At 43.4% G+C, this 14,276-nt stretch overlaps 1 protein-coding gene across 4 annotated transcripts in view; it reads right to left on the bottom strand.

Annotated features, from left to right (window-relative positions):
- Window positions 1–14,276, bottom strand: part of FOXN3 (forkhead box N3) — a 364,758-nt gene that overhangs the window by 13,159 nt on the left and 337,323 nt on the right. For all 4 annotated transcript variants that reach the window (XM_045505824.2, XM_074365166.1, XM_074365167.1 and 1 more), the window contains one exon: window positions 8,636–8,741. In XM_045505824.2, coding sequence (XP_045361780.1) covers window positions 8,636–8,741 — 106 coding nt within the window. The remainder of the gene's footprint in view (window positions 1–8,635; window positions 8,742–14,276) is intronic.

Below are 14,276 nucleotides of genomic sequence, written 5' to 3'. Positions count from 1 at the left end.
AGACTAAACCCAAAGGAAGAAAGGAAATTATAAAGAAAATAGCAGAAATAGATGAAATAAAGACCACATACAAAATAGAGGTAATTTTAAAAAAAGTTCTGAAGTTGATTCTCTGAGAGAAAAAAACACTACGGCAAGGTTAAGCAAAAAGATGATAAAATAAAACAGTAAAAAATAAAATAAAATAAATAAAAATAATAAAATAAAAAAGGGATGTAACTACAAAAGATATTTAAAAGGATGACAGATGTATTGTAAACAACTTTATGCCAATGTATTTGAAAACAGGTGAAACGGAATATTCCTACATTTACCAAAATGAATTTTAAAAGAAATAAAAAATAAGTTATACTATAATCATTAAAGAAATTAGATCAATAGTTAAAAATCATCCCACAAAGAAAACACCAGCCCCAGACTGTTTTGCAAGCAAGTTGCATCAGACATTAAGCAATAGTTAATTCCAATCTTACACCAACTCAGAGAATTAAGAGTGAATACCCTTTAACTCATTATATGAAAATAATGTAATCTTGACAATAAAACTAGATAAAGATAGCACTAGAGAAACACGGACATGGACAAATATGCAAAATTCATACATAAAATATTAGCATACCAATTTTAGCAATATGTAAAAAATATAATGCATCATGAATATATTCAGAAGTGCAAGTTTTATTCAAAATTGGGACTTTATAGTGTAATTCATCACACTACAATAAAGAAAAAATTTATAGTTATCTTAAATGATGTAAACATTTCTTTAATGAAATTCAATAACCACTTATGATAAATTATCATAGCAAGCCAAAAATAGAAGCAATTTTTTGTTATGCTAAAGTACATTTTCTAAAAAAGCTATAATAAACATTCTGTCAGCTGTTCATCAATAACATAGCTCCCTTTAAAATAAGAAACAATATAAAGATGTCTATTACCATTACTTTTACTCAGAGATTCTAACTGAAACAGGACAGGAAAAATAAAAGACATAAGAATTAGAAAGAAAAAATAAAACCCACCATTATTTACAGAAGATATAATTTTATATATAGAAAAACCTACAGATAAATTATTAAAATTACTAAGGCAGTTTATTTAGCAAGGTTGCTAGAAAAAAATCAATACACAAATAATTAACTCCAGATAGATTATTGATTTAAATGAGAAAGGAAAACCTTTCAGAATCTTTTAGAAAAAAACAACAGAAGATCTTATCTTGGAGTAGGGACTTTTTAAAGACACCAAATTTCATTACAAAATTATTAATAAGCATAAAAATTAAGAGCCTGTGTTCGCCAAATGACCCTATTACGGACAGTGAAATGACCATCCACAAACTTACGAAAGTTATTAGCAACACATATAGTCAATAAAGGATTAATATCCAGAATATACAAAGAACTCCTATACAGATAAGAAAATGAGAAACAATAAGAAAAATGAGGAAAATGTTGAACAGGCAACCCATCAAAGAGCACATTCAAACAGCCAATTAAATATATGAAAAACTGTGCAACATCTTTAGTAACAAGGGAAACGGAAATTAAGGTGCAATGAGATACCATTACACAGTAATTAATTTGGTTGAAATTGCAAAGTATGATAATTCTAAATGGTGAAGATGAAGAGGAATGGAACTATCACACTCTGCTGGTAGGGGTGTACCTGGATATAAGCCCTTCAGAAAAGAACTTGTCATCACCTGGTAAAGTGATCAGGTACATACCCTACAAATCAACAATTTCTACACCTGGACAACCATCTTAAGTGAAACCAGAGACATGTACAGGAATTCCCATAGCAGCTTTGTTTGTCATGGTGAAGAATTATAAACAATTCAATTGTCTTTAAAAAAAAAAGTGGTATAGTCACACACACACACACACACACACACACACACACACACACACACACACAGAGGAATATTATACAGCCACGAAAATGATTCAGCTACAGCCAGATGCAACAAATCAAATAAACTTAATAATGAATAAAAAGAACAAGTCAAAAAGAAGATACACAGTATCATTCCAGTTCCATAAAACTCAAAACCAAGCAAAAACTAGATACACTGTTTATGGATATCAAAAATACTTTTAAAAACACAGGAATAGCAAATATCAAATTTGAGATTGTGGTTATCATTCAGATAGCAGGTCCAGGGGCCAGGATGGAGCACAATTTTCTTCCATGAGCTACAAATTGTCCCCTTAAACTACTGAGATAAATATGATTCCCTCCCTGCATTAGATCAAAGAACCCAGTAGGAATGACCCCAAAACTCTCCTTCATGAATCATTTTGCATTTGGCACCAGTCCAGCATCAACAGGAGGTCAGAGGAGTTCTAGATACAATAGGAAAAGTCACCAGGACTTTCAAAGGCATTAACCATCGCCATTGACTTGGAAATACAAGGAGCAACCCCAGAATGCTGATCAAATTTCACACAGCAGATTTGCTGGTCATTGTTTAGGTTTCTGGACCAGAAGGGCCAGAAGTCAAGACAAAAAGCCAAGCAGGCAGCACAGTGGGAGCTCAGTGCATCCCCTGTCCTCCTGGTATTGTTTTTCCCTTTTTCCTTTAATCTCCCCTTTTAGTATTTCCTTCCCTCTCTCCCACCACACAGCAGGACTTAATACTGAGTTTCACAATTCCCTTCAAAGATATGATTTCAGAAGACAAAAGCTGACAGGTACTTAGTTTTTCTAAAAACAAAATGAAATACAATACTAAAAAAAAAAAAAATCAGTGGCAAACTTTCCTTCAAGTTGTATAATCAGGCCACACCTTATTTTAAAACCAAATGGTGTCAGCTTCCTAAACTGTTACAGACATCTCCAGCGGGAAGAAAGACGACGACCAGGAGCAGATCTCAGGCTGGTAGATGGGTGGCTCTATTTTGACAAGACCTTAAGTATTAATGTTTTGTATCACAACTGAACCGCTAATTCCTGACATGCTTCCTGTTGCACAAACTGCAGCTTTCACTGGAGGTCCTTAGAGCTCCAAATACAATTAAGCCACCTGAGGTGGTGATCCGGTGGAACTCTCATATAACTTTATAGCACCTATGGTTGGACGACTGCCATTGCTCCTCAAAACCATGGCTCTGTCCCAAATGTGCATTGTCCTCAAGGTGGCACAGGAGCTCAATCTGAGCCTTTTCTGGGGTTTGGGACTGAGCTTCAGGTGCTCAGAATTGGGGCTTGGGAAGCTCTTTGGAGGGCAGGCTGGATGAATCCATGAGACTCTTCATATTACTCATTTCACTTTTTTTCTACTTTAAAAAATTATGAAAAAATATACCAACATAAAAAACTTACCATCTTAACCTTTTTTTTAAAGCATATAGTTCAGTGGTATTAAATACATTCACAACGTTGTGCAACCATCACCACCACCCATCTCCAAAACTCTTCATCTTGTAAAACTGTAACTCTGTACCCATTCAAGAGTAACTGCCCACCGCTCTCCCCACAGTCACTGGCTACCACCATTCTACGTTCTGTCTCTATGAATCTGACTACCCTAGGTACCTCAGATAAGTGCAATAATACGGTGTATTGTAATAATATGTACGTTTCCTTTTGTGTCTGGCTTATTTCACTTAACATCAATGCCCTCAAGGTTCATCCATATTGTATCAGAATTTTCTTTCATTTTAAGGCTGAATTTTCCACTGTGTGTATATACACCATATTTTCTTGTTCGTTCATCTGCTGATGTACTCTTGGGTTGTTTAACATGTTCTAGCTATTGTGAATAATGCTGCTATGAACATGGATGTACAAACATCTCTTTAAGAACCCGCTTTCAACTCTTTTGGGTATCTACCTAGAGGCGAAATTGCTGGATCATATGGTAGTTCTATTTTTACGTTTTTGAGGAGCCTCCAGACCGTTTTCCACAGTGGCTGCACCATTTTATAGTCCCACCAACAGGACTCAAGGGTTCCAGTCTTTCCACATCCTTGTCAACACTTGTTATTTTGTTCTCTTGATAGTGCCATCCTAATGGGGTGAAGTGCTAGCTCACTGTAGTTTTGATTTGCATTTCCCTAATAATTAGTGATGTTGTGCCTCCTTCTATGTTCTCACTGACCATTTGTATGTCTTCTTTGAAGAAAAGTATGTTCAAGTCCTTTCCCATTATGAATCTGGTTGTTTGGTTTTTTTCTAATTATTTATCAAACACCTGTCTAATGCTTACTGTGTGCCAGGCATGTAACTATGTGTTAATCCTAATAACTCATGAGGCAGGTGCTGGTTTTCTCATGAGAAGCCCAGATACACCTGCCCAGGGTCACATGGCTACATGCTCTGGACCCAGGAAACTTGGTTCCCAAGTTCATGCCTGTAATTTCTGGGCTCTGTTGCCATAGAAAAGACAGCCCTCCCACCAGTTCTATCTCAATTCTCTGGTAAGTCCTGGAATTTAATTCTTCTCAGTGACCTAAATGGTCACTTGAGGTCAAAAGATTAACAAGCAAAGGTGGCTCAGACCCAGGACAATTGTGATGGCCCCTACCTGGGACGCAGCCCATAATTCTAATAACGTAAGAAATCTGGTGCTCCTGTTTCCCGAGAGGGCCAGAATCAGTTCTTTTAAGGCCGTTATTGTTTGTCCCATTCAGTGCGTTCTCTGCAAGGACTTTCACTGGAGAAGCAGCAGAAGACATGGGCATTAAACTTTAAGATGTGGGAGCAGTTATTTGGAGGATAATGTGTCTTGAGGACTCTACGCCCAGGCAAATTTAAAAATAAGCAGGATTCCAACGTCTAAGGATGGGCTGATCCCTGAGGTTATTGAGTAGAAAGTCAACACTGTAAAGTCAATTACACTATTGACAGATACTCTTACAAGGAGATTTCACATCATAATTACATGCAAAGGAACCCAGCAAATACAAGCTGTGTAATGATCAGCTAATAAAAGTAACACTTCATCTATGTCAATAACAGTTTCAGAGTTAAGACAAACAAATATGGCCTTTGCCACTCAGTGGAGGAAAAAAAATCCCTGAAAGACAAATATTTTCACTTAAGGAGAAACCGCTTAGACTCACAGAAAAAACCTGTCACACGAAGCAGAGTAGGAAACTGGTCTTCAGGGGTGCTAATGACATTCTGGCCCTCCTTCCAGCCCCTGCTGAAGTGACGGGGGCAGCAACCCCCCGTAAACACATGAGCACCCCCGGGGACCCTTGGTTACTGCCATGTGGTCCGGCAGATGACATCTTCTGTTGTGCTGTTCTCTGCCGGACTGTTTTCCCTCAAACCTCAGCCAAATTTAAAAAATTTTTAATTACAATGAATGTGAAAGAGCAAAACAAGATCCCCCCCACCGCCCCCAACATTTCTGAATGGGTTTTACACAATATCCTGCAAATATCCACTATGTTTATATTCATTCTTTCTGAAAAGTGTCTCACTGCCTATTTGCCAGGCATTTGGGCCAGAAAGAGGGCAAAAGTATTAAGAGCAAGGGTCCCCGACCTTACAGAGCCTGCAACCCTCCTCCTCCCACGAACATCTCTTAAACCGAGGTGGAAGATGCAGAATTGGTATCTGGATAATGGACTGCGGAGGCGCGATGGTTCTCTTTACTGGTTATCTCTATTTATGCAAATGGTGACTTGTCCAGTTTCTGCAAACCGTGGTCGTACATTTTACTGAAATGATTCTGCAGAAAACTCCTGTGAGGTTCAGGAAGATCACTCTGATGATGCGTGCTTTCGAGTGAACAGACATTGAGCAAGCTGTGCCCTCAAGAAGCTACAGTCACTCAGCCCCAACACACCCTTCCCTAGTGTTTCATATGCTGGGGCGGCTGGGCTGGCCTGGGCGAGCCGCGTTTCTGCTGCAGGCCCGGCCCTGCCATCGCAAGACCGGGAGTGGGTGGAGGGATGTGCTCCTTCCTGTGTGCTTCCTGGTCCAGTATCACCCCAGCATCGCCTCTTCCCCTCTGCAGGGGCAGCTCCTTCCTGTAGCAGCTGCTGAATCTAGTTTGCGACTCTTCCAACACTTGGAGTACCAACTTCTTCATGTTCCCTCTCAGGCACTGGCACCAGCAGGAGACCTTGCCTCTGAGATCCCTCTGGTCCTTCCACAGCCCTCTCCTCTGAGCTCAGAGGCTCCGGCCCCAGCTGAGTGGTGCCTCCAAGGAGGTCAGGACCCCCGCCCCAGCCCCTCCTCTGAGGTATGAGGTCCAGCTTCGAGGGGTGATCATTTCAACCCCTTCCCTTTGTCCCTCGCCCGAGAGGATGTACAGTTGTTCCCTCCGTGATACCCTGAGCTCTCTATCCTCCTTCCAGTTGCCCAGTTAATAACTTTCTATCTGGTTAACGGTTCTTTACGTTGAAGTCTCTGTTTGAGTATCTAATGTGGCTTTTGTTTCCTGGATGGACCTGACTGATACACAGGACTATCCCCAAAATCCATCTGTGGTCTTTTACTAAGGAAGGAGCCAAAGTGAGGTGCTGGCTGGACTGGATGAGTGGCAAGTCTTTGACCAGAAACAAGACTTCGTTGTTTTGCTGCAGTGCTATGTGATCTTCTAACCAGAACACAACTAATAAAAAAAAAATTCAAATAATGCCTCTAGAGGGTACTCATCAGTAAAATTTGTGGTAATATATGCCATGAGGTTAATAATTAAAATTAGGGGGCAGCTCCCACTGAAGGCCAACCAGCTCTCAGGCCTCCCTTCTCTCTTCCCTTCTATGGGCATGGCTTGGAGCCACATGGAGAGCCATGTTCAAAGGCACTGAAAGGATGCTTGAGACCACAAACTGTAAGTCTATACTTAGACTCTGCTCATGAAAGTAGATCGTTACTCCATGAGAACACAGTCTACGGTCTCTGAGTCTTCTCAACCAAAAAGGTACACTAGGAAGTTAGGTAGAAAGGATTTTAATAAAGAATGGAAAACAGAATCTGTCTCTCTCATAATGTGAGGCTAAGGCATGGATCTTTTGGCTTCATGGTGTATCATTTATGAACTCAAGAATTACTCATCTCAGGATAACCAAGAAAGATACAGGAGAAGTACAAGGAAGACCATTCCCATATATTTTGGGAAAGTATCACCATGTCCAGTAAACAGAAGTGACAACTGGTTTTACCATTCTATTACTATTCTGATTCCTTTTGACTTCTCTCCTTAGCAGGTTCCAAACGCCAGCATTTGCCCTGAAGATTAAGGATGCCCATCCTGGCAAAAGCAGTTGGTTTGCTGGGAGGGTTCAAAGTCACAAGTGAGTGAAGAAACTCCACATGGTTGATTCACAGCAGGGAGCTCGACCCTGCATCTCCCTCAGGTCCCAGCTAACAGACTCACTGGGACAGTTTCCTTTGGGACATCAAACACTTTGAAAGCAAAATGGCCTTTAGGTGAGAACTTGATCCAAAAGTGCAGGAAAGGAGCGAGGAGATGATGCTGTGAAGGGATGCAGCTCAGCATGGCAGCCTCTTCTAAGCAAACAGCTGGGACCCAGGACTGTGCAACATGCAACAAGGCACCAGCCAAGTGAGTGCAATCAGTCCCTGTCCTCAGCAAGCAAACCATGGAGGACAGAGGGGGACACTGACCAAAGGGCCACAATCAAAGTATGGGGCTAATGTGTTCCAAGAAAAGAGAAATTCATCTGATGCTGGCTCAGAGGCCTATTCAGAAAGGCTTTGTGAAGGAATCATTTTTGTGATGGGCCACAAGGGATGTGCTGCCTTGCATGTGGAGGCTGCAGGAAATCCACACGGAGGAAACTGGGGGAATGAGACGGGCAAACACTGGACATACTTGGAGGACAAATGTGGCTTGAGGAGATGGGAGGACTGGGGGGATGTCAGGGTGATGTGGTGGGAGTCATGAGGGATGCTTCTGCGGACAGCTGGAGAGGTGCATTTTGGGAAGTCAGTCTGGCGATGGTTGATGGGTGGGTGGGATGGGCAGAGGAGCAGCAAGGAAAATGGGAGGAAGGCATTCACACTGGCGCACGTGAGGTTTCCAAGCGAGTGACGGACGTGACCTGGGGCTGGCAGTGAAGGTGAGAAGGATGGAGGAAAGAAATTTCCCAGGGGGAGTTCATGTGGTTTGGCAACTGACTCAGTTCTCAGAAGCAGAGGACTGATGTCATCTGGTATTTACATACCACTGACCAAAGTACTTCTCATACCTGATTTGTATATGTGCTTTTCATGGCAACCCTCCCGGAAGGCAGAGCAGTTTCATGGATGAAGGAACTGAGGCTCAGAAAGATCAGACATCCACCCAAAGTCAATGGACTCAGAAGTGACAGGGCTGAGTCCAGAGGTAGACCAGTTAGCCCTGAATCTAATGCCTACCTTGCCCAACACTTCCTCTTCCCACCTTGCTCCATCTTCTTAGAATAAAGCCACTTAATTTCATTTGTCTTCATCTCATCATCTGCAGAGACCAGGATAATTTGACGGCCCAATGAGAAGCTGGCGCTTGGATTAGGGGGTCACTGTAACTTTTCTGAACACCGAACTATTTTTGTCTTCACAGCTTAGAGGCTGGTCTTTGCCATCCCCTCAAGTGGCCCCGTCAGACACACGGCGCCCTTCCCCCCTGCTCAGGTGGGCTGTGCCCAGCAAGATCCTCCCTTACCTCCCGGCTGCTGTCATTCCAATGGGAGTGATGGGCAAGGGCCGGACTCCAGGAAACAGGCCTCGGCTCAGAACCCGTGCTCCATTTTGTATCACTCCTGGAGGAACTGGAAAAGCAAAAAGGAAAAAGATACCACATGTGAATTCAATTGTGAATATTTCTGCTCTGAGTCCAGAGAGCAGAGAGAAGGCGACAGTCACAGGCAGAGAGAGCAAAGAAACACACACACACACAGAGGGAGAAAGAGACAGAAAAAAGGTACCCACAGAGCAAGACGGAAAGATAGAAAGACACCATCGCTCAAGAAAGCGATTCAGTCAGCCAAGTCAGACCAATAGCTTACAGTCAAATTATTGATGCCTTGGTTAAAAAAAAATGTGGCTTCAAACATTATTTTCTTACATTTATTAAATCTAAGCTTTTATCTCTAGTCAGACCCTAACAAGATCTCAAGAACCTGACACCATCTGACAGCAGATGAGCAAACAAAAACATCTCCTCATGCGGCTCTGGTCATGGTCAGAAGTGGAGAACATCTTTCTACGTGCCCTTAATCCAACAAGGGAAAAAGCCAGAAAGATAGCAGGGCCGAATTTACAAGCTACTCAGCGCTTCAGCTCTCATACCTCATCTCACAACCGTCTCGGCCGCCAGAGGAAAGGCCCCTCCTGTGTTGTTGGGGGTGAAGGGTTGTCAGTGGCGGGGCTCTGGCTTCCGCCTCGGGATCGCACAGCCCACTCCTCCTAACCTGAAGCTCCTCCCAAGCAAATCTCCCGAGAGCTCGCCCGGCATCCCATGGCCTCCTAAACACACTCATCCCTGGATTAATCCTAAGCCAACATTTCCTCCAGCTATCATCAGATACTGTTCATGTTACATACAAACTCATGGTGGCCTCACACCAATCGGAGGGTTTACAGAACCAGGGGGACCAGAGGAAATCCCTGGTATTCTATCTATTTTTGACCTCCCAAGCAGCAGTTCCATTTGGTTTGAGCTAATGTTCTGACTGCACCACCAGCACTCCTCCATGTGTCTGCCCCTGGGGCCAGGAGAGCATCGTGAGCGGGAACGCTGCTGGAGGACTTGTACACCTGCGTGTCAACCTCAGTTCTTTTTCAGGCACTAGCACGAGCTCATGAAATCTCTTTTTCCCTTCCTGAACAGTTCTCTAAAACCCCTTCTGCTGTCACCATCCTAAAGAGTCCCCAAAGCTCTGGCTATGTTCATGCAGCCCCTGGCCCAGTCTCACCCAGGGACAAAGTGGACAAGTTGTGCCTTCTCAAACAAAGGCCTTACCAAAATGGCCCTAGAAAATCATATCTTCAAAAAATGAAAACCACTCTGGATATCAAGTTTTAAAAGCTGGTATTGTTTGTGTAGAATACTTTTTCCAAAACACACAGTACATACGTTTTACTCTTGTAATTTTCAGGTCTTGAAGAACATCTTTACAGAAACGTTCCAAACCTTCAGTTATGTCTTTCACGTAGGATGAATGCTCACACTTGAACATGGATAAAGTTATAGACTGATTCTTTGGGCATTCTGCAACTCCTGCTAAGATTTTTTTGCCATGTCTTGTCCAGGTTTGTGTAAGGCCCTGTTACTAGGTTTTATAAGAGGTGGGGTGGGAGACAAAATTGAAACTAGTGCCTGAAGTCAGTACTACTAGTCCAGTCAGGGTTCTAGAATCCACCCCAACTGTCTCTTCCCGTATTTAACTACGAAGGTAGGTTGAATTAGATGAGGAACTCCTACCCATTCCTTACTATCAGCCTGATTTCAGATATTAGATCATCCGAGGCAGGGCACTCACCAGGTATCTTAAAAGCATGAAACCTGTTATCATGTGATATTGCAGCTAACTATCATAGTTTGCTTTGTTGATGAGTTCTCTATTAGGGAGTATCTGGAATTTATATTACCTGATTTAATCATTGAAAGACTAAAGCTACAAGACAGTGGGGCACTGGTGTAAGTGCAGACGTACAGATTAAGGGAACAGAACAGACCCAGAAATAGACTCATGTGTACGTGGTCAACTGATTTTTGACAAAAATATGCAGAGAACACAATGAGGGAAGGAGATTTAGAATAATCAGAGGTCCATTTGGAAAAATAAGAACCTTGGGCCTTACCTCTTACCATATATGAAAATTAATTAGAAACAAATCACAGACCTAAATGTGAGAACTAAAATTACAAAACGTCTAGAAGAAAATATAGGTGGAAAAAATAGCAATAATTCCCAAGGACAAACATATGTAAAAACCAGTGGAATTCTGGAGTCTGTAGATAGATGTTTCAGGTTGCTTGAAAAGACAGTTTTGTTTTTTTTTTTGGTCTGTCTATTGTGGATCGTGGGAATGAGCTTTTCAATTATTTTGCTGTATGGTACCTCAAAATGGTCAGATAACCACAGCTTCAGTTTAACTCTGATACTACTACTTAATACATCAATCACTGGGGATCTCATCTAGAGCAGCAAGCAAATCTGATAAAATGAACACCCGATACAATAACTTAAATATTTAAAATCCATACCACAGTTATAATCCTTGCCAGTAAAGATGATTACAATCCCATATACAGATTGTATCAATGAATAGATAAAATTACCAAGTACCTGCCTATGTATTAGATGAAGGGGACATAGGGTCATCACAGTTAAATGGAGACAGAGAGAGAACTGAAGAGGCAATGAAAATATACTACAGCAAGTGCTGGGGCAGGGGCTTCTTGGCATGAAGGATGGAGTCACCTACCCCAAATAAAGGGTATCTGGGAAGACTTCCTGTAGGAGGTGCCATTGAAGTTGGAATTAAAAGGCAGAGGAACGGCGCATACCAAGCCTGAAAGTGATAAAAATCACCATGTGCACAAGAACTAAAAAATAATTTTGCTAAAGCACATAATCCTAGCAGGAATGAGATGCATTTGGACTTCAGCCCATGGATACTGGGAAAACCATTAAAGGGTTTTGAACAGGGAAGTGGTCTGCAGTGTGGTGGCTGACAGCCAGACTCTGGTGTTAGACAACCTGCGTTTGTGTCCCATCTGTGTCATTTAGTGCCTGTGTCCCCGAGCAAGCTACTTAAGTAAGATGGGGACAAATGGTATTTATCTCACTGAGCACATGGAGATTTAACTGAATTAACAAAGGCACTGCTAGTTAGAAAGTCCATGTTAGTTATCAATATCATCACCATCATCACCATCATCATCATCATCATCATCCTCATCCTCATCATCACGATCAACATGCCCAGAGCAATCCTGGGTTGGCCGCTGCCTTCTCCAGTTCAGGTGAGCTGAAAGCCCATAAGAACGGAAGGGATAAAATTGGGCTGTGTTGGGAGAACTTGGCCATATTCCTGGTCAAAGAACTTCGCCGGAAGAGCAACCACAGCTCTCACGGTGCTTCCATTCCCCTGGTGCAAATCATGTCAGAGTCACCCCTGTGTCAAAAACACCTGAAATACCTGAAGTCCTGGGCTAAAAACCACTGCAAAGTGAGGAGGACAGACAAGAGCCATGGAGCACACGTTCTCCTGGACTCTGGCACAGCCACGGAGTCAGCTGCCAGACAAAGGGGAAAAGCAGCCTTGAGGACAGAGCCCACGCCCAGAGTCCTCTGCCCAAACACCCAGAACCTCTAAGCACAGGGACATGCCCAGCACCTACTGGAGACCCTCACCGAGCACCTACTGGAGACCGAGTTCTTTCGATGCTCCTTGTCTTATGTAAGCCTTCAGGGAAGAAGTCCCTGCAGTGGTTAAGAGGACAAGCTTGGGGCAACATGGCCTCCATCCAAAGTCTTGCCCCAGAACTGGCTCTGTGGCTTTGGGCAAGTGCCTTAACTTTTCCGTGCCTCAGTTTCCTCACCTATAAAGTAGGCATAAACATACCTCATAGGATTGTCTTGAAGGTTAAATGAGACAAATTATGCAGATTGCTAGCCCAGTGGCTGGCCCATTATATAAGCTCACCGTCCCTGTCATCACAACGTTCGTCTTCCTACTCACTCACTTCCCCATCTCACTTCTCTAGCACCCTCTTGTTAATTTATCTCTAAGGCCCAGGGCCTAATGGACATGGGGAAATTCTTCCAGCCTACTATGCTTTTTGTAGCTAACCCTAACTCTGCACTCACCCATTAGAACATCTTCCTGGTTAATGAACTGTATTCACTTCAAAGAGCGTCTCATGGATGGAGCTATCCCGCAGCACTAAAAGGTTTTCCCTGAGCTATTTTCTGAACCTCACAAGACTTCTGGCATGTAAACTAGGCTCTTCTTCTGAATCTTGGAGCTCGTTCTCAAATGAGCTGCCACTGAACGCCGCCTCTGCCAATCCCAGCATTTCTCAGTCCTTATTGTTGTCAGTGCTCTTCATGGGGGGGGGGGTGCGCGGACGTGCTCCTCTCTGCTCACTGGCTGCCAGGAGCCAGCTGTGACACTTAACTGTTCCCCCATCCTTTCTCCTTTCCGTCTCCATCCCCAAGTGTCAGGAAAGTGGCTTCTGAAAAATGAATCACAGCCAGTCTAAAATGTCTGAGAAAGACATTCTGAGGTCCCCACTTCACTCCTTTTTTTGAGTCTGGGATTCTGAAGGAATGAGTCTGCCACTCCTCAGCCCTTTCCCTATCAGCATATCTATTCCTTTCCTTTACTCTGTACTTCCCTCATGGATATCGGAACACTTAAACCCCAAGTCCTTTAAACCAGTACACCCCACCCAATATGCTAGAGCAACACCTGGGCTCCCGCTACAGAAAAGATGTCATAAGAGACTGGACAATTAAAATCAATTTCAGGTTCGGATTTGTGGCTCTCAGTAGAAAAGGCACAGGCCTCCAGCATCATCCCTGTTTGGTTAGATCAGTGAAATACTTGGCTCTTACAGGAGAGAAGACACATGTCTGAGACTCCAATCCTGGGACGAAGTCCCCTGGACACATCAGCACGAGGGCTCCCAGTGCACACTGATCAGCCACTTTATCCTACGGTGCCAAGCGACCCTAAACGTCCTGATTTTTAACCGGCAAGAAAGCAACACTCACACACACAAAAAGAGTCAAATCAAGCAGCACCGCTCGCTGTGATCTAAATGCAATTGCCTTGAGAACCGAAAAAAAAAAGTTGGTGGCACAAGATGAACTTTCCTCCACGGCTCCACCACCCCTCAGCTCTTCCCCGTCCTGGCTTCCCCAGCTTCCCTCCTGGTGCTCAGTTTCCTTGATTTTCACAGCTTCTAAAATTAACCTCTGAGCTCCTACTGCTGCCTTTGGAGAGCAGCCCTGGCTAAGGCAACTAGAGGCCATAAGCTGAGCAGCAGGTGACTCTGATAATCCTTCCCTTTCCTCAACGTGGCCTTTGCACCTGCTCACTTGGAAGGATGCTGGGGAGGGGGCTGAAACAGGGGAGCCTACTTCCTGGTTGCCTTTCTCCTCTGGTGCCTGGGTGCCTGGTGCATCTGATACACACCCCAGTTCTGGGGGAGGTGGGGAAAAGGAGGTGCAGAACGCCGCCTCCTCCCCTCCTCTCCCTCTGTCCCATTTTGTTGGTTTGTTTATTATCCACAGTTCCTCTGGGAACACTCCAACCAGGGATTATGTAAGCCTTTGAAGATGGGTAAT

Source organism: Camelus bactrianus, chromosome 6, assembly GCF_048773025.1.
Source record: "Camelus bactrianus isolate YW-2024 breed Bactrian camel chromosome 6, ASM4877302v1, whole genome shotgun sequence".
Classification (NCBI taxonomy): Eukaryota; Metazoa; Chordata; class Mammalia; order Artiodactyla; family Camelidae; genus Camelus; species Camelus bactrianus.
This window is presented reverse-complemented; position numbering and strand designations above follow the sequence as displayed.